This window comes from Hemitrygon akajei, chromosome 13 (genome assembly GCF_048418815.1).
Source record: "Hemitrygon akajei chromosome 13, sHemAka1.3, whole genome shotgun sequence".
NCBI lineage: Eukaryota > Metazoa > Chordata > Chondrichthyes > Myliobatiformes > Dasyatidae > Hemitrygon > Hemitrygon akajei.
The window spans coordinates 34994986-35021929 of record NC_133136.1 but is presented as its reverse complement, the minus strand read 5'-3'; the positions used below and the strand labels follow the sequence as shown (position 1 = coordinate 35021929).

The following is a 26944-nucleotide window of genomic DNA, read 5'->3' as shown; positions in this document are numbered from 1 at the left end:
TGTGCAGATTTGGTCACCTAACTACAGGAAAGATGGAAACGGGGTTGAAAGAATACAGAGAAAATTTACAAGAATGTTGCTGGGTCTGGAGGACCTGAGTTAAAAGGAAAATATGAATAGTTTAGACTATATTCTTTACAAAGTCATGAGGGATACAGACAGGATAAATGCAAGCAGGTTTTTCCCACTAGGGTTGGGTGGGACTGCAACCAGAGGTCATGGGTTAAGGGTGAAAGGTGAGTAATTTAAGGGGAATCTGAGGGAAAACTTTCTTCACTCAGAGGGTTGTGAGTTTGGAATGATCTGCCAGCATAAGTGGTGCACGTGAGCACAATTTCAATGTTTAAGGGAAGCTTGGATAGGTAAATGGATAGCAGGGATATGGAGGCTGTGGTCCTGGTGCAAGTTGATGGGAGTAGGCAATTTAAATGGTTTTGGCATGGCCGAAATGGGCCAGAGGGCCTGTTTCTGTGCCCTATGACCCTATGTCTCAACTGTGTTTGCTGTTTCAATGATTTCACGATAATAAACTGAAAATCGACGATGGACTGCTTGGGAAACACTTTTCACAGGAAGGGTAGTAGAATGTGGAACTATCTTCCAAAATGGAAGTACATGCTAGTTCTGTTCATAATTTTAAATATGAGATCAACAAATTTTGGTGAACAAAGACAAGGAACAAAGGAGAGTGGAGAGCATTTAGCTGTTGATCAGCCTCATTGGTGGAATAATCTCAAGAGAATGAAGCTCGAGTATGTTCCTTGCCACTCGTCATAAAGCTTTACATGTTCAAATAATCCTTCAAATGTAATTATTTTGTTCATTTCAAGCAAGCTATCTTTATCTATATTCCTTCTCAAATCTTAGCATAATTGCAAATATATTAATTAAAATTCACTGTTCTGGTGAAAAGATTTTCAATTTAAGCTTTCTTCATTAGCATAAGCATATTAAATCATTAATAGTCAATACTTGCTCCCTCAGAGCCTGTGCTTTTCCTAAAATAGACACAGAGATAACATTGATTATGCTGGCTGTGTTTCTCCTAATCTTTAGTTTAAGTTCAAAATAATTTCATTATACCTGAAGGATACTTGACTTTTCATACAAGTAATGGATTTTTAAAACCAACTAGATGGATAGTATTGTATCAATCTCTCATCCCTAAACTTTTCAGATTACCATCGGGTGAATCTGTTTTGTGTTGAAAAAACTTTGATCAAAGTGCCATTCCCAAGAACGTTAGTTAGAAACAACATGGTCACAGAAACGGGTCTTTTTTTCCTTAAATTACTTGTGTTATATTTCATAGAACAAAATTCATTGAGAATATGACTAGACTTAGCCAGTGTAATATCTTAAATAAACATTTGCTGGTATCTAGACATACCAAGTGTGATACTGGAACAGGAAAGTGTGGCAACATTTTCAGACCAATCAAATCACCAATGTGATGACTATATAGTAAGTAAATATTTCTTTATTTTGTATACAATATACTGATGTTAATTTTCGGTGTGCGATGGTGATTGCCAGGTATCTTAAAACAGAACACTACCAAAATGCTCAATTTATCTTTGTGGCTATATGTATTTTTCATCCCAAATATATACACTTAGTGGCCACTTTATTAGGTACAGCTGTACACCTGCTCATTAATACAAATATCTAATCAGCCAATCATGTGGCAGCAATTCAATGCATGCTGACATGGTCATGAGGTACAGTTGTTGTCAGACCAAACATCAGAATGGGGAAGAAATGTGATCTAAGTGTCTTTGACCATGGAATGATTGTTGGTGCCAGACGGGATGGTTTGAGTATCTCAGAAACGGATTCTCCTGGGATTTTCATGCCTTGTTAATGAGAGCGCTGAGAGGAGAATGACTAGATTGTTTCAAGCTAAATCAAGGGGGACAGTAACCCAAATAACCATTCATACAACAATGGTGTGCCGAAGAGCAATGCTAAATGCACAACACATCAAACCTTGAAGTGAATGGTCTTCAATAGAATAAGACTACACCAGGCTTCACTCCTGTTCCGAATAAAGTGGTCACTGAGTGTATATCAGAGAGTCAATATGTAGATGCTTGATCAACAGGAAGGAAAATACCCTTGGGTTAAATGCCAGGCTGCGATGATCAAGTGGGTCCACCACAGACGGATATGGCTCAAATATGACCATTTTTCTTGGAGACTCCAAAGCAGATCGGCACATTGACACCAACAAATCCACCACCTGCAATGACAGAAGGGTATCAATCGGAAGTGTGTGTGACTCAAAACCGATTATGTCATATGTACTAATAATGCCCTTCTGCAGGATCCAGGTTTCATATTTATACAGGTACTGGGTCAAATTCACCATGGTCTGACATCACAAATGCATGACGGAAATAACTGTGATCTGGAGCAGCAAACATGATGCTGGAGGAACTCAGTGGGTCAGGCAGCATCTTTGGAGGGAAATGGATAGTCAATGTTTCTGCTCGAGCCCCTTCAACTGTGAACGCTGTCCACTTCCCTCAATGGATGCTGCCACTAAATTCCTTTGGCATCTTGTTTGATGTTCCAGATTCCAGTATCTGCAGTCTCTTGCATGCTCAATAGAAAGATTTCTTTGGTTAAACGTCAATTTGACTAAACAAATATCACAGTTCTTTCTGCATCAGTTAAACTAGTTTCAATTTACTTTTCCAAGACTTTATTGCAGATTCTAGGTTGATATCATGTGGAATGTGGAAACTTGCGATGTTGGCATCTGAAATAACTTTTCACCATTAAGATACATAAAATCAGTTTATATTACATTACTTCCAACAAACTAATAGCATGAATGGCAGTGATGCTTCACTACCAGATGAGTTCAATGCCTTTTATGCCTGCTTTGAAAGGGAGAATATAACTACAGCTGCGAAGATCCCTGCTGCACTTAGTGACCCTGTCATCTCTGTTTCTGAGGCCGGTCAGGCTGTCTTTCAGGAGGGTGAACCCTTGCAAGATGGCAGGGCCCGATGGAGTACCAGGTAAGGCTCTGAAAACTTATGCCAACCAACTGGTGGGAGTATTCAATGACATTTTCTACCCCTCACTGCTACAGTCAGAAGGTCCCACCTGCGTCAAAAGGGCAACAAAGAGTAGTGTGAGCTGTATTAATGACTATCATCCAGTTGCACTCACATCTACTGTGATGAAATGCTTTGAGAGCTTGGTCATGGCCAGAATCAACTCCGTCGTCAGCAAGGACCTGGACCCACTGCTATTTGCCTATTGTCACAATAGGTCTACAGCAAACACAATCTTAATGGTTCTTCACACAGTCCTAGATCACCTGTACAAAACACCTATGTCAGGGTGTTTTTTTATTGACCATAGCTCAGGTTTAACACCATCAATCCCACAGTCCTGCTTGATAGCTATAGAACATGGGCCTCAGTACCTTGCTCTGAAATTGTATCCTTGTCTTCCTAACCAGAAGACCACAATCTGTGTCGATTTGTAATAATAATATTTCCTCCTTGCTGACAATCAACACTGGTGCACGTTAGAGATGTGTGCTTAGCCCACTGCTCTACGCTGTCTATACCCATGAGTCTGTAGCTAGGTATAGCTCAAAGCCCTCTATAAATTTGCTAATGATATAACTATCGCTATCAGAATCTCAGATGGTGATGAGAGGGTGTACAGGAGCGAGATATACCAACTAGCTGACTGGTGTCGTAGCAACAACCTTGCACTCAATGTCAGTAAGATGAAAGAGCTGATTGTGGACTTCAGGAAGGGTAAGACCAGGGAACACGAACCAATCCTCACAGTGGGATCAGAAGTAGACAGAGTGAGCAATTCCAAGTTCCTGGGCGTCAAGATCTCTGAGCATCTAACCTGGTCCTAATATATCCATGCAGCTATAAAGAAGACAAAACAGCAGCTATATTGCATTTGGAGTTTGAGGAGATTTAGCATGTCACCTAAAATACTCAAAAACTTCTACAGATGTACTGTGGAGAGCTTTCTAACTGGTTGAATCGCTGGAAATTTTACCCTTTACTTTTGTAGCTTAAGATGTGAACTAAACCTATCTTCTGCTTCAAGAGTTTGTCTCAGGAGCTGCATTTTAGAGTATAGAACAACACAACACAGCAGCGGCTTTTCAGCCCATAGTGTCGTGCCAACCTTTTAACATTCTCCAAGATCAATCTAACACTTCATTCCCACAGAGACGGCCATTTTCCTTTCATCCATGTGCCTATCTAAGAGTCTCTTAATAGTCCCAAATTAATACCAGTATCACTTCTTTCATTCATTAACTGTACATTTTATAGTTCACTGAGTGATATTGTAATTTAATACCAAACATTGCTGAACTCGTACAAATTTTAGCACAAAGCCATTGAAAACCTTATTGAGTGTAGTCAAACTCAAAGAGCTGTTTTGCTAATGTTGTGGAGTCACTGTCCTTTGAAATCTGTCCACCCTGACAGTTATTATGGTACCAATGAACAGCTTTGCAGTGATGAAAAGTGGAAATAGCTGATAGGTCATAATGCAGGAAAAAGTGACTCATAACTGATTTTCTGCGCTTCTTAAGATGAAAGCAACATTTACTAAGAAGGTTTAAGAATGAGACCTTTAAATCCAGAATTACTGACATTTTCATTACGAGCTTAATGAAAATAAGCAGCGGAATGGTATAACAGTTAGTGAGCTACTGTCTGGCTCCAGGTTTGGTCCTGATCCGAGAGCTGTCTGAGTAGAGGTTACACATTTCCCCATCGCTTCACTCCGCTGATCTGCTTTCCTTCCATATGCCAATGGTGCACTGATAAATCAAATGGCTACTTTAAATAGGTTGCAAGGGTTTACTATTTGGTGAGAGGTGAGTGTACATGTGAGAAAGAATGAGTTGTAGGAAATGAATAATAATTGATTGGGACTGATCGGAATGCTTGGACTAGCATGGAGTCATTGATCTAAATGGACTCCTACAGCAGAAGAAAATATGAGATAATAAAATATGAAATAGCTACTGACAAACCCTGAATTTAATTAAACCTGCCTGCCTGCCAAGACTGAATTAGATTCAGGTTAGATGTCTGATTTATGCACCATTTGAAGTGCAAGTTTCCATGATAACAAGTCATGTCGGCTTTATAAATCTCACCCTGCTTAATTAAACAAGCATTTCAAAATGTATTTTTTCATCTCCAATTAGATTTCTGTCTTTAGTGAAGGCATAGACTGATGTTGGGGTGCCATTGTTGGTATTTAGCATGAGAAATTATTGTTTGGATGCTTCACGGTGAGGCTCGAATTTGACCACAGCCCCAGAAAGTTTAAACACAGAGTGTTTTGCGGGGCTCAGCGCATTAGCGGTGGACAAGTGATTCGAAGAGAGAGCTTCACACATGTCAGGGAGAAGAATTTAAAAAAGGAGCATTTTGCAGAGATGGGCAGATTAGTGGCAGACCAATTGATTTGCAATTAATTACTAGGAGCAAATAACAGTAAAGCAGCGTCAAAACAGAGGCCAGTGTCTGAGGGGACCAGGTTAGGAGTGGGAACTTGAGGCTTTGGCCAGAAGGCAAAGGAAAATAGCAAGTGAGGCTTTTGTAGTGGTTGAATAAAAAGTCACTAAATTACAGCTAATTAAATACTGTAAAGGGATAATACAGGATCAGGTGATGTGCTGCAGCTGCATGATGTGGTTTCTGGTGACCACATCTGCAGCAAGTGTTGGCTGCTCAAAGTTGGTGACTGGAATCTGAGCTTCAAACACCGTGGCACATCAGGAAGGGGGAGGACTACCTGGATGCTCTGTTTCAGGAGGTCCCATTAGATTAGCTGCCTCCAATTCGGTCTGTGGTGTGACTGCGAGTGAGGTGGGTAGTGGGATCCAAGCCACAGCGCTGGAAGAGATTTAGTCCTTGAGCTTGTCCAACAGGTTTGAGATTTTTGCTCCCTGTGTGGATGAGAGTGGAGGCCGTAGGAAGGATGAGCAACCTAACTATGGCACTGTAGTTCAGGGAGCCATCCAAGAGGGGGAAAAGAAGAGAAATGTAGTGGTAATTGGGGATTGAATAGTCAGGGGAACAGACAGAGATCTCTGTCGCGAGGGTGGAGCATCCCGAAGGCTGTGTGGCTGCCTGGTGCCACGGTTCGGGACATCTTATGTGATCTGCAGAGGAATTTGCAGTGGGAGGGGAAAATCCAGTTGCCATGGCCCATGTAGGTACCAACAACATAGGTAAAATGAGGAAAGAGGTTCTGCTGAGGGAATTTGAGCAGGTAGGGACTAAATTAAAAATCTCTGGATTACTAGCTGAGCCACATGCAAATTGGCATAGTGTCAAGAAGATTAGAGAGTTAAATGCATGTCTCAAAGATTGGTGTGGGAGAAGTGAGTTTGAATTCCTGGGAAATTGACCCCAGTATTGGGGAAGGGGAGGGGAGCTGTACCAATGGGACGGGCTCCACCTGAACTGTAATCAGACCTGGATCCTAGTGAATCGCATAACTAGGACTGTGAATAGGGCTTTAAACTATAAAGTGGGGGGGGGGGGGGTCAACACATTGGAGAAGTATGGATAGAGCAAAGAAGAAAAGTATGGATAAAGATAAAGAAAAAACAAAAATAAAAAAGAGAAAAGTAAGAGTGAAATGAAGAAAAGTCAAGTGCAAAAGGGTAAAAGATTAAAATATCTTAAAAGCACAATGAGTGTAAGGACACTTTTTTTGAATGCCCATCGTATTCGAAACAAGGTCAGTGAACTTCTGGCTCAAATCAGCTCAAAGACGTATGATTTAGTGGCCATTACAGAAACACGGTTGCAAGGTGGAGAGGACTGGGAATTGAATATCCAAGGATATCATGTAATGAGGAAGAATAGGTCGGAAGGTAAGGGAGATGGATAGTGCTCTTAATTACGGATGAGATCAGGGTGACAGTGAGAGATGATATAAGATCTAAGGAGAAGAATGTTTAATCCATCTGGATAGAGATTAGGAATAGCAAAGGGAAAAATATCACCGGTGGGAGTTGTCTATCGGCCACTGAAATAATAACATTACAGTGGCACAGGCAATAAACAGAGAAATATCTGAGGCTTATAAGAATGGGAATGCATTATAACAGGGAATGGGAAGGCTTATAACAGCAGCTATCATGGGGGACTTCAGCTTCCACATATATTTGGGTGTGTCAAGCTGGTCGAGGCACTCTTGAGGACTTCATAGAATGCATCCGTGATGGCTTTCTTGAACAGCATGTTACTGTATCTACAAGGGAATGTGCTATCTTATATCTGGTCCTTTGCAACGAGACAGGTAAAATTAGTGATTTTGTAGGTTAGGAATCCTCTTGGAAAGAATGATTATGGTACAGTTAAATTTCTCATAGAAATGGAGGGTGCAATAGTTTAATCTAAAACCAGTGTATTATTCCTAAACAATGGGATGAGGGAGGATTTGGCTAGTGTAGACTGGGAACACAGGCTATATGGCGGGACAGTTGAGGAATAGTGTAAGAATTTCAAAGAGATTTTTCACAGTGCTCAGCAGAAGCATATTCCAGCTAAAAGTAGGGCCAGTAAGGGTGGGGAGAGCCAGCCTTGGATAATTAAGGAAATAAAAGAAGGCATCAAACTAAAAGCTCATGTAGACAAAGTCGCCAAGAGTTGTGGGAAACTGGAGGACTGCGATAACTCTAAACAGTAACAAAAGCACCACTAAGTGAGCAATAAAGAAAAGGACGATAGACTATAAAAATAAACTAGCATAAAATATAAAAACAGATAGTAAAAGTTTTTATAATTATATAAAGCAGAAAAGGGAGGCTAAAGTGAATGTAGGTCCCCTGGAGGAAGAGAAGGGGGAATTGATATTGGGTAATGAGGAAATAGCTGAGGCTTTGAATGACTATTTTGTGTTGGTCTTCACATTGGATGATGCATTTAACATGCCAATATCATATTAGATGTTATGGCTGTATTGGGAGGTGAGGATCTCAATGCAATAGCTATCACTAAATAGGCAGTGCTGAGCAAACTTGTGGGCCTGAAGATAGATAAATCCCCTTGTCCTGAAGGAATGCATTCCCAGCGTACTGATAGAAATGGCAGCAGTTATAGTAGAGGATTTGCTGCTGATTTATCAAAATTCTCTGGGCTCTGGACGGGTCCCGGTAGATTTGAAAGATGGCATATGTCACACCACTGATCAAAAAAGGATGTAAGCAAAAGGCAGGTAACTATAAGCCACTTAGTTTACAATCTGTAGTTGGGAAAATGCTTGAAGCTATCACCAAAGAAGAAATAGTGAGGCATCTGTAAAGAAATGGATCCATCAGGCAGGTGCAGCATGTATTCAGCAAAGGCAGGGCCTGTTTGACAAACTTTCTGGAGTTCTTTGAGGATATAATGAGTGCAGTGGATAGAGGGGAACAGATAGAGGTTACTTACTTGGATTTCCAGAAGGTATTTGATAAGGTGCCACATAAAACACTTATCCATAAGATAAGGATGCAAGGATCCATGCTTTAGTATGGATAGATGATTGGTTAACTAACAGAAGGCAGAGAGTTGGGAAACATAGATGTTTGTCTAGTTGGCAGTTAGTGGTGAGTAGTGTGCTGCAGGGGTTGGTGCTGGGCCCGCAGCTGTTCACAATATACATTAACAATCTGGAAGAGGGGACAGAGTGTAGTGTATCTAAGTTTGCTGATTATAGCAAATTGAGTGGAAAAGCAAATTGTGCAGAACATACGGAGAGTCTGCAGAGAGATACAGATAGAATAAGTGAGTGGGCAAGAGACTGGCAGATAGAGTACAATGTTGGTAAATGCTTTTCCAAAGGAAAAATGAAAGAGCAGATTATTATTTAAATGGTAAAAGACTGCAGCATGCTGCTGTGCCGAGAGACTTGGGAGTGCTTGTGCATGAATCACAAAAGGTTGGTTTTCAGCTGCAGCAGGTTATCAAGAAGGCAAATGGAATGTTGGCCTTCATTGCTAGAGGGATTGAATTTAAGAGCAGGGAGGTTATGCTGTAACTGTACAGCGTACTGGTGAGACTGCACCTGGAGTACTGTGTGCAGTTCTGGTCTCCTTATTTGAAGAAGGATATACTAGTTTTGGAGGCGGTGCAGAGGAGGTTCACCAGGTTGATTCCAGAGATGAGGGGGTTAGACTATGAGGAGAGATTGAGTCGCCTGGGACTGTAGTCGCTGGAATTCAGAAGAATGAGAAGAGATTGTATAGAAACATATAAAATTATGAAAGCGGTAGATAAGATAGAGGCAAGAAAGATGTTTCCACTGACAGATGAGACTAGAACTAGGGGATATCACCTCAAGATTCGTGATTAGATTTTGGACAGGGATGAAGAGGAACTGCTTTTCCCAGACAGTGGTGAATCTGTGGAATTCTCTGCCCAATGAAGCAGTGGAGGCTACTCAATAAATACATTTAAGACAAGGTTGGATATATTTTTGCATAGTTGGGGTATTAAGTGTTATGGGGAAAAGGCCAGATCAGCCATGACCTTATTGAATGGTGGAGTAGGCTCAATGGGCCAGATGGTCTACTCCTGCTCCTACTTCTTGCCTTCTTATAAAAAGACGTCCCTTTAGTTAGAACAGAGATGACAAGGAATTTCTTTTGTCGTAGGGTAGTGAATCCGTAACATTTGTTGCCACAGGCAGCTATGGAGGCCAGGACATTGGGTAAAACAGTTTGATGGGTTCTTGAACTAAAAAAAAAACAAATAAATAATATTGAGAACATGTGTTGCAGAGTCCTTGAAAGAGAGTCTAAGTTGTGGAATAGTTCAGTGTTGGTGTGAGTGAAGTTACTCACGCTGGTTCAGGAGCCTGATGGTTGAAAAGTAATGATTGAACATTTCGCTAACATAACTATTAGCGATTTTTCATACTAAACATAAGCTTGGTACTCAATGCCCATAGAAAATGTATTACCTAATTTGCTTCTGCTTTTGTTGTATCTAATTTGAATTCCAAATGTAAAGGCAGTGCCTGATTTACCAGTGCCACACAGCTATTCATTGTAACCTGCTCACTGTAACTGTCAGTTACTGTAAATGGCAAAAACAGTGAAAGGTGCCTACCTGGGCTCCTGTTGCTATTTCATCTGCAGCTTCATTCATTACTCCCAACGTCTGGAAGGCAAAAACGCACAGCTCTCGTTCACATACAGTGGGCTGCAATATACAAAACAAAAAGCGTTGTTAATAGAGCGACAAGATATAGACATATCATAAAGGCCATACATATGTCAGTAATAAATGTATAAGACGCTAACCTATCACTTTACTAAATTTCATGGCCGTGGATAAATAAATTTGCATGTATGTTTCCTAAAGTTATTCAACAACAACAGAGAAAATTACTTCGCTGCAGCAGTTCAAGACCAGCTTCCACCACCACTGTCCTGGGGAGATTGGAGATGGGCAATGATCCCAATATGCCAAGGCCATTTCAAGGCCAATCAGTTTGGAACGTATGAAATTCAGCATGGAATTTCAATACACTTACTCACATTACATATATTCATCAGGTTGATTCCTGTAAAAGGGTTGTCTACTTCAAAGATTTGCCATCTTAGTAAAGAAAATGAATGTCACATCTATTTTCAAATTGGCTTAATAATCTGAAGCAAGAGTCAAGTTGATAGAGGAACTCAGTAGGTCAGGCAACAGCTGTGCAGCAGCCTATGAATGGTCTTGACCCAAAATGTCAGATATTAATTTCCCTCCATATATGCAACCTGACCTGTTGAGTTCCTCCAGCATCTCGTGCAATGCTCCAGATTCCAACACCTAGTGCCCTGTTTCTCCAGTTTAAAAATCTGAGAAACTTTTAAAATTAAGTCACATAAGTCTATATATGGATACTATTCCTAAATTAAGTCAATACTCACAGAACTGCCTGGCAGACTATCCCATTTTCTATCATTCAGTCACTTCTTTATAAAAGCTTGACCATTGACCGCAATACCATTAGTGCCCAGCAGCTGGCAGCACCAACTAAAGGACTACACATATTGAACAACAAATGTGCCATCTTAGGAAATAGAGGAGCCTTACTTTCTGCAATAGAGTTCATCCACCGCTACAGTAATGGCTTATTCAAAGAGTCAGTTTTCATTCTCTGTACCTGTGATGGTGAATATGCTAACTTTTTACCTTGTTTCATCCCTGTGCATCATCTGACAAGGCTGACCACACCCTTCAACAGTTAACAAACATTGAATTCCTTAAACTTTGCCCTCTTCTGTATTTCTTTTCTGTTTGCATCACCTTCGCTGGTTAGGCTTTGAGATGACCAAAACCTTACCATTTCCTCATTAAAACACTTTTGATCAAACTTCCACTTGTCCTTTTTATAAGGTCTTTTGATACATTTATAATTTTGTTTCTTAGGCCTGTAAAGACCTTTCAAATGTTTGTAGGTACTTCTGATATTCTACTTTGATAACAACACTGACCTCTGTATTTTATATCCAAATGTAATATCTTTAATCAGAATGAACTTATAGTAGTACCAGTAAACCAATCCCAATACATTGGGGAATTAGAAGTGGAAGGATTCAGCATCTTTAAATTCCTGGGCTTCAATGTATCAGATAACCTGTCCTGGGCCCAGCACACCGATGCAATCACAAGGATAATGTGCCATCGTCTTTACTTTCTCAGGAGGCTAAGGAGTTCAACTTGTCATTGAACACTCTAACAAATTTTATGAGTATTTCACGGGTATGTCTCTTCCTGCCAATGGAAGTATCTAGGGGAGGTGCTACTCTAGAAAGCAATGTCCTTCATCAAAGATCACTACCAACCGGGCCATGCCATCTTCTTGCAGCTACCATCAGGCAAGAGGTACAGAACCTGGAAGTCCCACACTACCTGGTTCAAAAACAGCCACTTCAATTCAACCAGCTGCTTCACCCTAATCACTAGAGTTTAGCAGCACTATGGCCACTTCAATTACTTTGTACTAAAATGGACTTTATTTTTGTTTTATGTTCTTTCTGATAAAAATTGTGAATGTTGCTTATATGATAATGCTGCAAATATGATGTGCATTGCACCTGTGTGCATGTACTTGTGCACGTGACAATAAACTTGTCTTGACTTGAAATATAAAAATATCTTGTATCTACTTAACAACTTTGTAAAGCACTGTTGACTGTTCTACCACTATTCTTTCCAATACTGAAATGCTCAATCAACAAGCAATTAGTAGGACTTTTAGACTGACTAGAAAGATGACAGATATTTGCATTTGATCTGTTACTGAAATCTTCAGCATTTTGACTGCTCAAGGTTAAATTTTCCTCCCCAGGTTATGGCAGGGTTCCATTCCGGTGAACTGTTCATAACTTGGACAGCTTACAAGTCAGAAATGTGGCTTTGAAAAAGTTACCAGAAACCAGAGGATGCCCGCAGCTTCATAGCAACCGGCAAATTTATCCTGCCAACCTCCCAGCCCCCAAACTGTCATTTGTATGTACCTGTATAGCATTATGTTCATATGCACTCACATTTTTCATCTTCACCCCTTTTTCACCTTCTAACAGAAAATAATGAACAAGCGAGCATCCATTAAGATTTTAATCCTAATCGTAACATCCACAACTTAAATATTAGGGATAGCATGGAACATACTGTTGCATGAACAAATATTTCATTGAATCTGGATAGTATCCTGGCTCAAAGTGCTTTGAAAGAGTAGTAGTTTGCACAGTTGCAATTCATATATAATCTCTTTCTATGCTCACTCTGACAAGTAAGCAATGTTGCTCACTACATACCCTAGTCATGATATTGCTGCATCATCAGATTAGGTTGATGCACATTTTCGGAGACTGATTCACTGTTTTACAATGTGCTGGATAAGCCGCAGTAATTTATGTCCATTAAATAGGTTGAATGAAGAAATACTTTGTACTGACTGCCATCAATGAGGCTTGGCATGATGTTTATTCTGATTTTACACAATATGCAGACCGATTTCTCATTTGTACAATGGAAATAACTCTTTGTTACACAAATCCAAAATCCTACTTTCACTTCATGCACTCATGTAGGCAGTTTCAGCTGAACAGCAAGATTCAGGGCCTGTCTTCATCGAAAGGCAAATATCTGATTGTCGGTCATTCAGCCTTCCAGAATTGACTAAGCATCACACCGAGTGGAAAATAAACAGCAATGTTTATTTATACAATGGTATGATGACTTGGTGGGATAACTTGAAGTGTCACATGGGAGAAAACCTGAAAAGGGTGATGATACAGGATTGAAGGTCTAAGATTTGAATATGCACAGTATATGGAATAAGGTAGAAGATCTTGTAATGCAGTCAGAGATTGGCAGGTATGAAGTTGAGGGCAACTCTGAGTCACATTTGAAAGAATATCATTGTTGGGAGCTTAACATCCAAGGATACCACATTGTATCAAAAGGACAGGCAGGTAGGCCGAGGGAGTGGGTGGATCTGTTGGTAAAAAACTGAAATCAAATCCTTAACAGAGATGGCATATGATCAGAAGATGTAGAATTCTTGTGGGTAGAGTTAAGAAAATGCAAGAGTAAAAAGACCTTGCTGGGAGTTATTTACAGGTCTCTGAATAGTAGCCAGGATGTGAGATCCAAATTACAATGGGAGGTAGAAAAGGCATGTAAAAAGAGAAATGTTACGATAGTCATGGGGGATTTCAATATGAAGGTAGATTGGGGAAAATCAGTTTGGTGCTGGATCCCAAGAGAGGGAATTTGTAGATGTCTAGTTTCAGAGCAGTTTCTGGTTGAGACCACTTGGGGAAAGGCAATTCTAAATTCGGTGCTGTGTAATGAATGAGATTTGATTAGGTAGATTAAGGTAAACAAATCTTTAGGAGACACTGTTCATAATATAATAGAATTCACTCTGCAGGTTGAGAGTTATAAAGTCAGATGTATCTGTATTACAGTGGAATAAAGGGAATTACACAGACATGAGAGAGGAGCTGGCCAGAGTTGATTGGAAGGGGACACTAGCAGGGATGACGGCAGACAGCAATGGTTGGAGTTTTTGGAGACAATTCTAAAGTCGCAGGATAGATAAACCCCAAAGGTGAAGAAGTATTTTAAAGGAAGGATGAGGCAACTGTTACTGGCAAGGAAAGTCATAGACAGCATGAAAGCAAAACAGAAGCAAAAATATGGCAAAAATAGTGAGAAGTTAGAGGTTTGGGAAGCTTTTTAAAACCAACAGAAGGCAACTATAATAGCCATAAGAGAAAAAAAGATGAGGAGAGAAAAGCTTGCTAATAATATAAAAGAGCTTTTTCAGATATATACAGAGTAAATGGGAAGTGAGAGTGGATGTTTGTGGATGTTCAGTGGATGTTCAGATCATTGAAACATTATGCTGGAGAGGTAGTAATGGAGGACAAAATAACTGTGTCAGTCTTCACAGTGGAAGACATTAACAGTATGCCAGAAATAGCCAAGAGTGTCAGGGGTAAGTAGTGAGTTTAGTTGCTATTACTAAGGAGAAGGTGCTTGGGAAGCTGAAAGGTCTGAAGGTAGCTAAGTCATCTGGACCCAATGAACTACACCCCAGGGTTCTGAAAAAGGTAGAAGAGGTGATTGTGGAGGCATTAGTAGTAAAAGGTTCATCCATCATCATCAATGAAGACCTCGACACCATTAGTACTTTTTACGATGTTGAGTTGCTAGCTCGACGCTCAACCCAGCACGGATGGAGAGCGTGCAAGAGAGCCGGCCGGATTCAAACTCGGGACCTCCAACCCCGAAGTCCATCGTTGATGCCACTACGCCACCAGCTGGCTGATGGTGTCGAGACTAGCGCTTGATTTGGATTTAAGTGAGGGAGAGTTGCGCAGTGTCAGCCTCACTTCCTCTTCCCAATTCCCATCTGGATCCAGTGGCGACAAGAGTTGAGATGGCTGGAGATGGGACTAGGTGCAGTGGATGACCAGGACATCTTCTCTATCTTGTCATGTTCTACATATTCCACAGTGCTTGAAAAGACCACCTTCTTGACTGTTGGACCTTCCATTAGTCTCATCTGCTCAATCCGCCAGAGTCTGGCTTTACATGCTGGAGAAGACAACTCCCTATCTCACCGAGGGTTTGAGACCCATCGACTACCCTCAACTAGCTTAGCTGGCTTGTTGAGGCCGTTGCCCAGGGTGTGGCTGCTGTCACATGCAAACTGCTACGGGGAGCCACAGGTGAGAGCTGAGTATCAGGTGGGTACCAAATGTGGACAAACTCACTGAAAAGGACACAACATGTTCCCCCACCAGAGGTGCTACCCCTTCCTGACTTACCATGCAACCCGGCATTAGTACTGATCTTTCAAGAATCACTAGATTCTGGAATGTTTCCAGAGGACTGGAAAATAGCAAATGTCACTCCGCTCTTTAAGAAGGAAGGGAGGCAGAAGAAAGGAACTTCTAGGCCAATTAGCTGGACTTCAGTGGTTGAGAAGATGTTGGATGAAGCTTCAGGGTACTTGGAGGTGAATTATAAAATTAGTCCAAGTCAGAATGGTTTCCTTAAGGAGCAATCTTGCCTGACAAATCTGTTGGAATTCTTTAAGGAAATTACATTCACTGACTCTCCTTTGTCGATCCTATCTAATATTTGGATTACTTGGATTGTTTACTTGGATTTTCATAAGGTCTTTGACAAAGTGCAGCATGTGAGCATGGATAGAAGACTGGCTGACTGGCAGTAGGCAAAGAATGGGAATAAAGGAGGTCTTTTCTGGTGGGCTGCTGATGACTTGTGGTGTTCTGCAGGGGTCGGTAATTTCTTTTCACATTAGATGTCAGTGATTTGGGTGACGGAATTGATGGCTTTGTGGTCAAGTTGGCAGACTATACACACATAGGTGGGGGGCAGGTATTGTCGTGGCAGCAGGGAGTTAGCAGAAGGACGTGGCCAGATTGGGAGAATGGGCAAAGCGGCAGATGGAATATAGTGTCTGCAAGTGTTTGGTCCTGTACTGTAGTAGAAGGAATAAAGACATAGATTGCTTTATAAATACAGTGACTATTCAAACACCAGAGGTGCTAATGGATATGGGAGTCCCTGTGTACAATTCTCTAAAGGTTAACTTGCAAGGTAAATTGGTTGTAAGGAAGACAAAGGCATTTATTTTGAGAGGACTAGAATACAAGAGCAAGGTTGTAATGCTGAAGCTTTATAAGACACTGGGAAGTCAGTGCTTGGATTATTGTTAACAGTTTTGGACCCCTTATCTAAGAGATGATGTTCCGGCATTAGAGAGGGTCCAGAAGAGGTTTACAAGAATGATTCTGGATTTGTAAGGGTTAATATAGGAACAGTGCTTGATGGCTTTGGGCCTGAACTTGCTGGAATTTGGTAGAAGAAATAAATTGGTAGACTACTATTTAAATAGGGAGAGAATTCAAAGTTTTGAGATGCAACGGGACTTGGGAGTCCTCGTGCAGGATACCCTTAAGGTTAACCTCCAGGTTGAGTCGGTGGTGAAGAAGGCGAATGCAATGTTGGCATTCATTTCTAGAGGAATAGAGTATAGGAGCAGGGGTGTGATGTTGAGGGTCTATAAGGCACTGGTAAGACCTCACTTGGAGTACTGTGTGTAGTATTGGACTCCTTATTTAAGAAAGGATGTGCAGACGTTGGAGAGGGTTCACAGAAGATTCACTAGAATGATTCCGGGAATGAGAGGGTTAACATATTAGGAACGTTTGACTGCTCTTGGACTGTACTCCTTGGAGTTTAGAAGAATGAGGGGGGACCTCATAGAAACATTTCGAATGCTGAAAGGCATGGACAGAGTGGATGTGGCAAAGTTGTTTTCCATGGTGGGGGAGTCTAGTACAAGAGGGCATGACTTAAGGATTGAAGAGCACCCATTCAGAACAGAGCTGTGAAGAAATTTTTTTAGCCAGGGGGTGGTGAATCTGTGGAATTTGTTGCCACGGGCGGCAGTGGAGGTCAAGTCATTGGGTGTATTTAATGCAGAGATTGATAGGTATCTGAGTAGCCAGGCAATCAAAGGTTATGGTGAGAAGGCAGGGGAGTTGGACTAAATGGGAGAATGGATCCGCTCATGATAAAATGGCGGAGCAGACTTGATGGGCCGAATGGCCAACTTCTGCTCCTTTGTCTTATGGAATTTAGAAGAATGGGGGGGGGGAAGGTGGGGGGGGATCTTATTGAAATTTATTGGAAGGCCTAGAAAGAGTAAATATTGCAGATGTTTCCTACAGTGGGTGAGTCAAGGACCAGAGGGAACAGCTTGAGAATAGAGGGACATCCACTTAGAACAGAGATGAAGAGGAATTTTTTTACCCGGAGAGTAGGGAATCTGTGGAATTCATTGCCACTGATGGCAGTGGATACCAAGTTATTGAGTATACTTAAAGTGAAATCTGATAGGTTATTGATTCATCAGGGTGTCGAAGGTTTATGGAAAGAAAGCAGAAGCATGGGGTTGAGAAGGATAATAAGTCAGCCATGATGGAATAGTGGAGCAGACTCAATGGGCCAAAGGGCCTATTTGTGCTCCTACGTCTTATGGAATTCTCTGCCCCGAAGGGTGGAGGAGGCCTGATCATTAGAAATAGTTAACGGGTTCATAGATAAATATTTGAATGATTGGGGAGCTAAAAGTTATAGGGATCTGGTACAGAGAGGAATTGAAGCCAGGAAATGTCACTCCTGATCACATCTAGTGATGGAGCAGGATTGAGGAACCTGGTAGCCTCCTCCTGCTTCTATATTTTTGTGTTCTCATCTAATAGATGACAAGAGTACAAGAAATGTTGACTGAGATAATGCAGAATTACACTAAATGCAATAAATTATTTGTTTAATAGGATTAGATATATTGGCCAGAATTACATATCTATCAAAAACATTCTTTTGGAACAGACAAAGCTTCTTGTAATAGTATTTAATCTATGAAGAGCTGGGGGGATAAAATGTGGAAGCTGAATTTACTACTCCAACAACCTGTTCTTGGGTTTCAGATTTACAAATAATCTCATTATGCCCTGTGGAATTACCCTGGTTCACCCTGCAGAGAGAAAAACGATTTAAGTTGTACTACAGGATGAATGAATGAAATGGAAAGGCTTATTTACTTGCTTGAGCAGTGTCTGAAGCAGCAATAATTAAATAGGTTGTTGTCTAGATATCATATAAACCCTTGCTAAATGCACACCTGAGAACAATAAAAAACAGAAAAATGATCATAACTTTAACAGAGCCTCAGTAACAGATTACACTGTGTTGTATTTAATCTTCAGTGGTTTTTTCACTCAAGGGCACATTTTCACATTTGAGAGAACCATTCGACGAAAAAATCTGGAGAACTGTTAGCTGAATCCACACCAGATTAGTCCTGATGCAGTAACAGCTAATCAGTTATTTTGAATAATGAAGATCATCTGTGAGGAAGCCAGCTGAGTATTAAATAATGTATATTTAGATGAATTGAGTTTAATTAAATGTTTTAATTCTATAAAAATATTCTGAATTTTTAAAAAATTTCCCTAAGCATCTACATGTTATAGAATGTGTTACTGCTTTAAATTTTAAATTCTTAATCTTTTCGATTGTTTTTTTTAGTTCTAATAGTTTATGCGTTTTAATATGTTAAAAATATTAGAAATATTGATTATTTCTTAAGTTGGTTTGGCAGCTGGCCAATTTGTGAGTGTTGTCAGAATGGAGAATGAGCTCACTTATGCTGGTTCTGTTTGTGAATTCTTGTCACTTAGGCTAGTGACAAGCACAGATGGCCAGGAAATTTTAAATGTGTTGAGCACTTTCCAATAAGCTACCTAAATCACCAGGAAAAAAACCTGTTTTTCTTCTTCTATATTCTGTATTGCATTGAACTGCTGCTGCTAAGTTAACAAATTTCATGTCACATGCCGGTGATAATAAACCTGATTTTGACTCTGATATTCCACTTCCTAGTCCCAGCCTGTGTTATTGAGATCAATTATATTATCTTAACCACTGGCCCAGCTGAGATCAGCTAACTTGAAATGGGTCACAAAAAATAACTATCTGCTCTATCTCCTACATCTTCAGTCACTGCCAAACTCCCCGTGTTTTCAACTTGTCTCTGACTTCTTGCTCTTCCTGCCTGGTGCTCAAATCAGTTGTGCCATTTGCGGATAAGCATACACATTTCCCTCACTCTTTGTTCAATCCTGTTCTTTTTAAGTTCTGTTCACCTGGCATACATTGCAGTTTCAACAGATGCTACATGCCAGCAGTTCTTTTATGACCAGCTGAGTGTTTCCAATGTATTGAATGGAGTTTCAAGTTAAACACTAAGAATTTACTTGAATGTACTTTTGATTGATTGGCAGTCTTATGCCTCCTTGCTTCAGCAATCTGGGTTTGATCATGACACACAACACTCTCCTTGTGGAACTTATTCTCCCGGTGACAGCATGGATTTCCCGAGTTTTGTAACTTCAAAACATAAAGCTTATTGAAAGAAAACATAGAGCTGAGAAGTAACTTGTGTACGTTTAGTTTAGTTTTTACTTTAGTGAGGCACGTGCTTTTGACATGGTGGCGTGATGATGTATGCCATTCATGTACTTCGTACATGTAATCCATAATGAATTATTTAAACTAAGAATGCTTAATCAAACAATATATTTACAATATTACTCAGGTATTACTGAAATATTACATACACAACATTCCTTCCTGCTTACCTTTAAACTCCAACTAAATATAGAATGCATCTCAGTGTACATACACACACAGTATACTATATAGACATCCACAGCACAGTGAATTTTAGATTGTCCCATTCAGGCCTAAGAAAACTTTTTGCATTCCAAACCAAACTTAAGGCCTCTCTTTCAATCTGTGCACAATTTTTTCCTCTGGAGCGGTAAGGGAATGCAACGCAAAGGCTTTCCTTCACTCATAACATAAGACATGATTACTCCAATACCAAATGGTGAGGCATCACAGGAAAGCTTCACTAGACGATGTAGATCATAACATACGAGTACAGTATCTACCGTCACCATTTCCTTTATCTTTGACAAAAACCTGTTGCAGTAATTGACAAATCCTAAAAAAGGACCACAACTGTGACACATGCTTTGTCCTTGCGGCATTCACTACTGCTTGAATTTACTCAGCATACTTAGATAATCCTTGTGCGTCAAAGGTGTGATCACAGTAAATGATGCTACTTTTAAATAATTCACACTTGTTGTATTGTGCTCTGAACCCATAATCTTCTAATCTTTTTAACACTATCTTGAAATTTTGGATATATTCCTTGTCAACCTTACTGATATCAGTGATGTCATCCAGGTAACACTGACTGCGTGGACAGCCTTGTAGCATCTCGTCCATAGCTTTCTGCCACAGTGCTGGTGCTACTCCAAAAATAAGCCTATTATAGTGTAAAGCCTTTTGGGAGTGTTTATGGTGAGAAACAATTTGGACTCTTCTGTTTTCATCTGCAGGTAGTCCTCAGCTTAGTCCACTATGCTGAAGTGTTTCACTTCAGAATTGTTTGCAAAGATATTCTCTATCCGGAGCAGAGGGTATCGATCTACTTTCAGTACTGAGTTGATGGCGACCTTAAAATCACTACAAATCCTGACAGACCCATTCCTGTTGTGTACTGGTACAATCTGGCATTGCCCACGGGCTCCACTCAACCTTGGAAAGAATTCCTTCAGCCTCCCATGTGATCTCGCTTACTGGCTACTTTACCATGGATGGCATAAAGAACCGGACGGGCTTTGCAAAACATATGGCATTTTCATTTAACTTAATTTTACCCTTGATACTGTATGTTAGAGTCTTTCAGTGCCATCCATGAACACTGTTGTGGTGACATCCAGTACCTTTCTAAATTTGCTTTTAATTGGTTTTATTGTAGGGGATGTGGCATGCAAATGGTGGAGAGATCTCCATTCAAGTTGCAGTTATTTCAGGAATTCATGACCCCACTATGCTGGCCCTCCTGTTTTACCAGATACAAGACAAAGCCCAGTGTGGCTTGCTTGTTGGTGTATTTCATGAATGTCATTCCCACGGGAGTTATTTTTTTCCAGTATAAGCTACGAGGGGTGATTGATAAATTCATGGCCTAAGGTAGAAGGAATCAATTTTAGAAAACCTAGCACATTTATTTTTCAACATAGTCCCCTCCTACATTTACACACTTAGTCCAGCGGTCATGGAGCATACGGATCTTGGACCTCCAGAAAGTGTCCACAGCAGGGGTGATTGATAAGTTCGTGCCCTAAGGTAGAAGGAGATGTGTTATACAGCTCTCGTTACACGCACATGCAGTTCAACTCTTTGAGTGATTATGCAGAAAATTTGAAGTTAATAACTCATCGGGGGGATTGATAAATTCATGGCCTAAGGTAGAAGGAGTCAGTTTTAGAAAACCTAGCTCACTTATTTTTCAACCTAGTCCCCTCTTACATTTGCACACTTAGCCCAGCCATAGAGCATACGGATCTTGGACCTCAAGAAAGTGTCCACCAATAGGTGATTGTTAAGTCCATGGCCTAATGTAGAAGGAGATGAGTTATACATCTCTCGTTACATGCACATGCAGTTCAACTCTTTGAGTGATTATGCAGAACGTTTGAAGTTAATAACTCATCTCCTTCTACCTTAGGCCACAAACTTATCAATTACCCCTGCTGTTGGGACACTTTCTGGAGGTCCAAGATCCATATGCTCCACGACCGCTGGGCTAAGTGTGTAAATGTAGGAGGGGACTATGTTGAAAAATAAATGTGCCAGCTTTTCTAAAATTGATTCCTTCTACCTTAGGCCACGAACTTATCAATCACCCCTCAAATTAATTGGATATCTGCAGGCATCAGTTCACCATCCTCCTTCTAACACCGTCAGCAAATATGAGAGAAATAGTTAAGGATTCCCCAACCCCGATAAATGTCTGGAACATGGCAATCTTCAGTAAATAACATAAATAATCAGAGGAAACTTGTCAACCTAGAAATAAGAGTGGGTGGCTCTTGCAATGTTCTTACGTGAGAACATAAGAAATAAAAGAAGGACTAGACCATTCGGCCAGTTTAGCTGCTCAATAAGATCATGGTTGAACTTTTACCTTGATAGCACATCCTTGCACTACCCCACATTTATTGCTTGCTTCAATATTTAAAAATCTATTGAACCTTGTCTTCAATAAAGCAAGCATCATTGGACTATGCTGCAAGACAGCACGTTTATATAAGTTGTACCAAAATGGTTTAACAAAACCCAGTCGTAGTACAATGCGCACATTTTGTAATAAGAACATACATACAAAAGTTGCAGAGAATACTAATAAAAATTAATTCTGTAAATGAGAAAAGATCAGGAAAGATAAAATCCCATGTTTTAGAGATGGGGTGCATAATTGAAATACTTATAATATTATTGGATGATAGCAGATGACTATTTCCTGACAACTCAGACCATTCAATGATGAATAGCTAAATTAGTGAAAGACAAATTTAAGTTAAATAATATATCAATGAGTTTTTACTTTAAAATATCATAAAACTGATGGGCATCTTTCAGGCAAGTTAATAAAGTTAAAGATGTTAAGGATATTAAAGTTATGGTTGGTTGACGGACAAGAGGACTTGAAGGGCTAAGGAGATAAGCATCAGTGGACAAATTGTCTTTCCTCATCCTTGAATTGCTGTTCTATTTTAAAAGAAGTGTTGAAGTATTGTATCAGCAGAGTCATCAGCAGAACTGACAAATCTATTATTGCATCAGCAGATTTGATCTTCAAATAGTGCAATGTATCACTGTGCTTGTATAGACAATCCTGCTTCAAGGCTCCTTACTGATGAAGCTTCTCACCCACCTGCTGAATATTAATCCTGTTCATTTCCCAGTCTCAGATTTCTGTATGTCATGAGACATTAATAATGAGTGGCATGTAGCTTCCCTTTAAATTATTTACTTTCTGGGATATTGGCATTGGTGGCAAGTTCCGTGTTTGTTATTTAACTCTAATTGCCCTTGGGAGGGTGGTGGTGAGCTGTCTTATTGAGCCGCTACAGTTCAGGTGAACTCTCACAGCGCTGCTGACAGGGGACTTCCAGAATTTTGATGCAGTAACAATGAAGATGGTGACTGGGGAACTGGGGCCATGTTAATGGGTATCACAGACATGAATTTTTCACTGAAAGCCCTGAAAAAAACAGACACTCTTCCACACCCTCTTCCTTTGCTTCTACTTGTCATGCTGTGGTAATAGCTAAGCCAAGCCATGGCAGCAAGTTTATACAGCGTATAGCAGGCAACCACAAATCTTGATGTCAGGGTTTGGGTGGAAATGATGACAATTTCTTTCCTGTCACTGATACCGCTCAACCTGTGAGTTCTTCTCGTGGGTTGTGTATTGCTCCAGATTCCAGCATCTGCAGTCTCTTGTGTCTCCATTGATATCCTCTCTGCTGTGTACTGCAGAACAGTTCCACATTTGTCCAGGAAGGGAATTATTCTTTTGAGTACACTGGTAGCCTACTCTGACACATTTTGTAACAATAATATTAGACCATGAGACATAGGAACAGAATTAGGCCATTTGACCCATTAAATCTGTCCACTGTTTGATCATGACGGACTTACTTTCCCTCTGAACCTCATTCTCCTGCTTTCACCCCATAACCTTTGACATCCTTAATAACCAAGAACCTATCAACAGCTGCTTTAAATATACACAATCCCTTGGCCGCCACAGCCTTCTATGACAATGAATTCCACAGATTCACCACACTCTGGCTAAAGAAATCCCTCTTCATCTCTGAAGTGTGTGTGTGTATGTGTGTGTGTGTGTTTCATATATACACAACTCTGCACCTCTGACTTCTTCCTAGTAACTAACAGTGTCAAACAGGGCTGTTTCCTCACACCTTTTCTGTTCAGCCTGCTGTTTGCCATGACACTGTTCTCTATTCTCTGCTCTCTCACTGACTGATGCAGGAATAACGATTCGCTACAGGACTGATGGATGCGTCTTTGATCTGCGACGCCTCAAGGCCAAGACCAAAGTGCTGGAAGCAAGAGTACGAAACTTCCTCTTTGCAGGTGACTACGCTCTTGCAGTGCGCACTGGAAGGGACCTGCAGGGGCTCGCTGACTACCTCGCGGTGGCAGCAAGAAAATTCGGCCTAACCATCAGCCTGCAGAAGATAGAAGTTCTACTTCAGTCCACACCCTATGCCAACCCTGCGGAACCAGGTCTTGTGGTCTAGAAAGGTCTCAAACGGACTTGCAAAAGCTGGCAAGCTTTAGCAAACTATGGACACACGTGGAGAGAATGTGGCATCTGGCTGAAGACCAAGATGGCAGTCTACAGAGCAGCCATCCTGATTTCTCTGCTGTATGACTGTGAAACATGGACCCTATACCACAGGCACAACAAGATGTTTGACCAGTTCCACTTGCGATGCCTTCGCAAGATCATGGGCATTGTGTGGCAAGACGGAGTCCCACAACAGAAGTACTAGGAAGGGCTGAGAGCTCTGAGAGACACTGATCATGAAGGCTCAACTTTGATGATCTTTTTCCGAGCTGGCACAAGACACCAGAAAGCAGGGAGGCCCCACAAAGTGCTATAAAGATGATGTGAAAGCATCCTTGAAGGCATGCGATACTCCTGTGACTGGCTGGGAAGCCTTGGCTAAAGACTGCAACGCCTGGCACCTGGCAGTCTACAAAGGTACCAGCACATTTGAAGGGCAGCGGCTGAAGGACCTCAATCAAAAGCGGCAGGACCACAAGGAGAGACCAGCTGATTCTTCAATGGCCGTAACGTGCCTGACCTGCAAGTGCATCTGCGCTTCCCAGTTCAGGCTTTGCTCAGGCGTCACTGATGTCATCGTCGTTCCTGACAGATTTCCAAGAAGAAGTGTGATATATAGGATGGTGTGTATATGTAGTTTTTTTTCCCCTCAATCTCAGATCCCCTACCACAGGCCTGGAAGCTTGAGGGTTCGGCACAATATCCTTGCAGTCCCTAGTAGTGTGCTCTTCTGGACTGAGATCTCAGATGTTGTTCCCAAGATTTGTTGGAACTATTCTCCCACTCCTGGTGTCACAGCTCCAAGTTCTCCTATCACCATCGGGATTACTCTGGCTTTAACCTTCCACATCCTTTCTACAAGCTCTTTCAAGCCCTGGTATTTCTCCAGCTTTTCATATGCTTTCTTCCTGATGTTATTGTCATTCAGAATTGCCACATCTTTTACTATTGCCTTCCTCTGTTCCTTGTCCAATATTACTATGTCTGGTTGGTTGGCCAGTACCAGCTTATCCGTCTGTATTGTTAGTCCCACAGGATTTTAGCTCTATCATTCTCCACTACCTACTCGGGTGTTTCCCATTTGGATTTGGGAGTGTCCAATCCATACCTGTACACAATTCCTGCCACTTGATTGTGCCACTCAGTGTTTGCTGTCTCTGCCCGCATCGTGTACCTTGTGCTTTCAATGGATTCTTTGCAGTCTGCATCTTGGGTCTTGTCTGGTGTGATAGACCCCTGCTTCTATTGCTCTTGTACTTGTGCAGCGTCCTGTGCTGTCCCTCAGCCCTGCGTTTCCAGCCATTGATAGGAGTTCCTTATGTCAGCCACCTCTGATATCTAGTGACGGTGCATCCCGTGCAATGGCTTGTCCTGCCATGGTCTTTGGTCCTCTGGCTCTGCTTCACCCACTTCCATTTCCATGCCCCCTGCCTGCTGTCTGAGGTTCTCTCCTAGCAGGTCATCCTTAGGGGCTATCTTCCTGACATACTCATGTATACATTGCATTTCTTCTAGGACTGTGGCCATGACACTTCCAAGTCCCTGTACTCCTTTACTCCGGCAGTTCTACAGTCACTTGACGTTGCACTTCGGGTGGAATCCTCCATTTATGTTAGTAGTTTCTGGACCTTGATGTCAGTGGCTTCCAGTTTGTTCCTTGGCTAGCACACTATTGCAACTGGGTATCTGATGACTGGTAGGGCAAATGTGTTGATGACTCTGATCTTGTTCTTCCTATTCAGCTGGCTTTTTAGGACCTGAATTGAATTGACTTTATTACTTACATCCTTCTCATACGTGAAGAGTAAAAATCTTTAGGTAATGTCTCTGTCTAAATGTACAAGGTACAATTTATAGTAATTTGTAATAAATAGTGTGTACAACAGGACAGTCAATATAACATAGAAATACAATCGTATCAGTGTGAATTACTCAGTCTGATGGCCTGGTGGAAGAAGCTGTCCTGTAGCCTGTTGGTCCTGGCTTTTATGCTGTGGTACTGTTGGCATTAACCATTGGCGCGGGCGTTGTTAATCCAGGCGATGTCTGAGCCAGCATGATTCTTCTTGTTTCTGTCACTCTCATCCACAGGTTTTAGTGGGCAGATGTAGTGTAAGCACGTGGGGTCCAGCTCAAAACCCCGACTGGACCACCACCACTGGGACCTAAATCTCAGACCCCTGCATCACCGTAGGTGGCAGGATGGAGAATGGATGGTTTCCGGTGTAGGCCTCAGGCTCAGCCCGAGTGCCGATGGCATCCTGCTGATTCTTACACCCAACATCCTGCAATATTCTGCAATATATATATATATGTATATATATAGCCTGCAATACATGAGTTGAGGACTAGTTTCAAGAGCAATGTTGTCAGTGGGTATCTTTTGTTTCTGAGTATCCCTCCTTTGATTTGTCCCAATAGCTCAAAAGCAGATGGTACTATGTCCTGTCACAGAATGAAGGCATCATAACTATAGCCAAAATACTGGGCACTACCTCACATGATGTTTGGCTGAAGTTTCCTGTCAGCTGCACACTGAGTAGAATTACTTTCTGCTGTGGTATACTTCAGAGCTGTTGTA

The 26944-nt window shown here is 41.2% G+C and overlaps 1 protein-coding gene across 1 annotated transcript in view; it reads right to left on the bottom strand.

Moving 5' to 3' along the window:
- The window catches only part of parp8 (poly (ADP-ribose) polymerase family, member 8), a 374464-nt gene that overhangs the window by 46744 nt on the left and 300776 nt on the right, over nt 1-26944 (bottom strand). The window contains exons 15-16 of the mRNA XM_073064384.1: nt 10122-10214; nt 2117-2242 (exon numbers count right to left, since the gene is read on the bottom strand). Coding sequence (XP_072920485.1) covers nt 2117-2242; nt 10122-10214 — 219 coding nt within the window. The remainder of the gene's footprint in view (nt 1-2116; nt 2243-10121; nt 10215-26944) is intronic.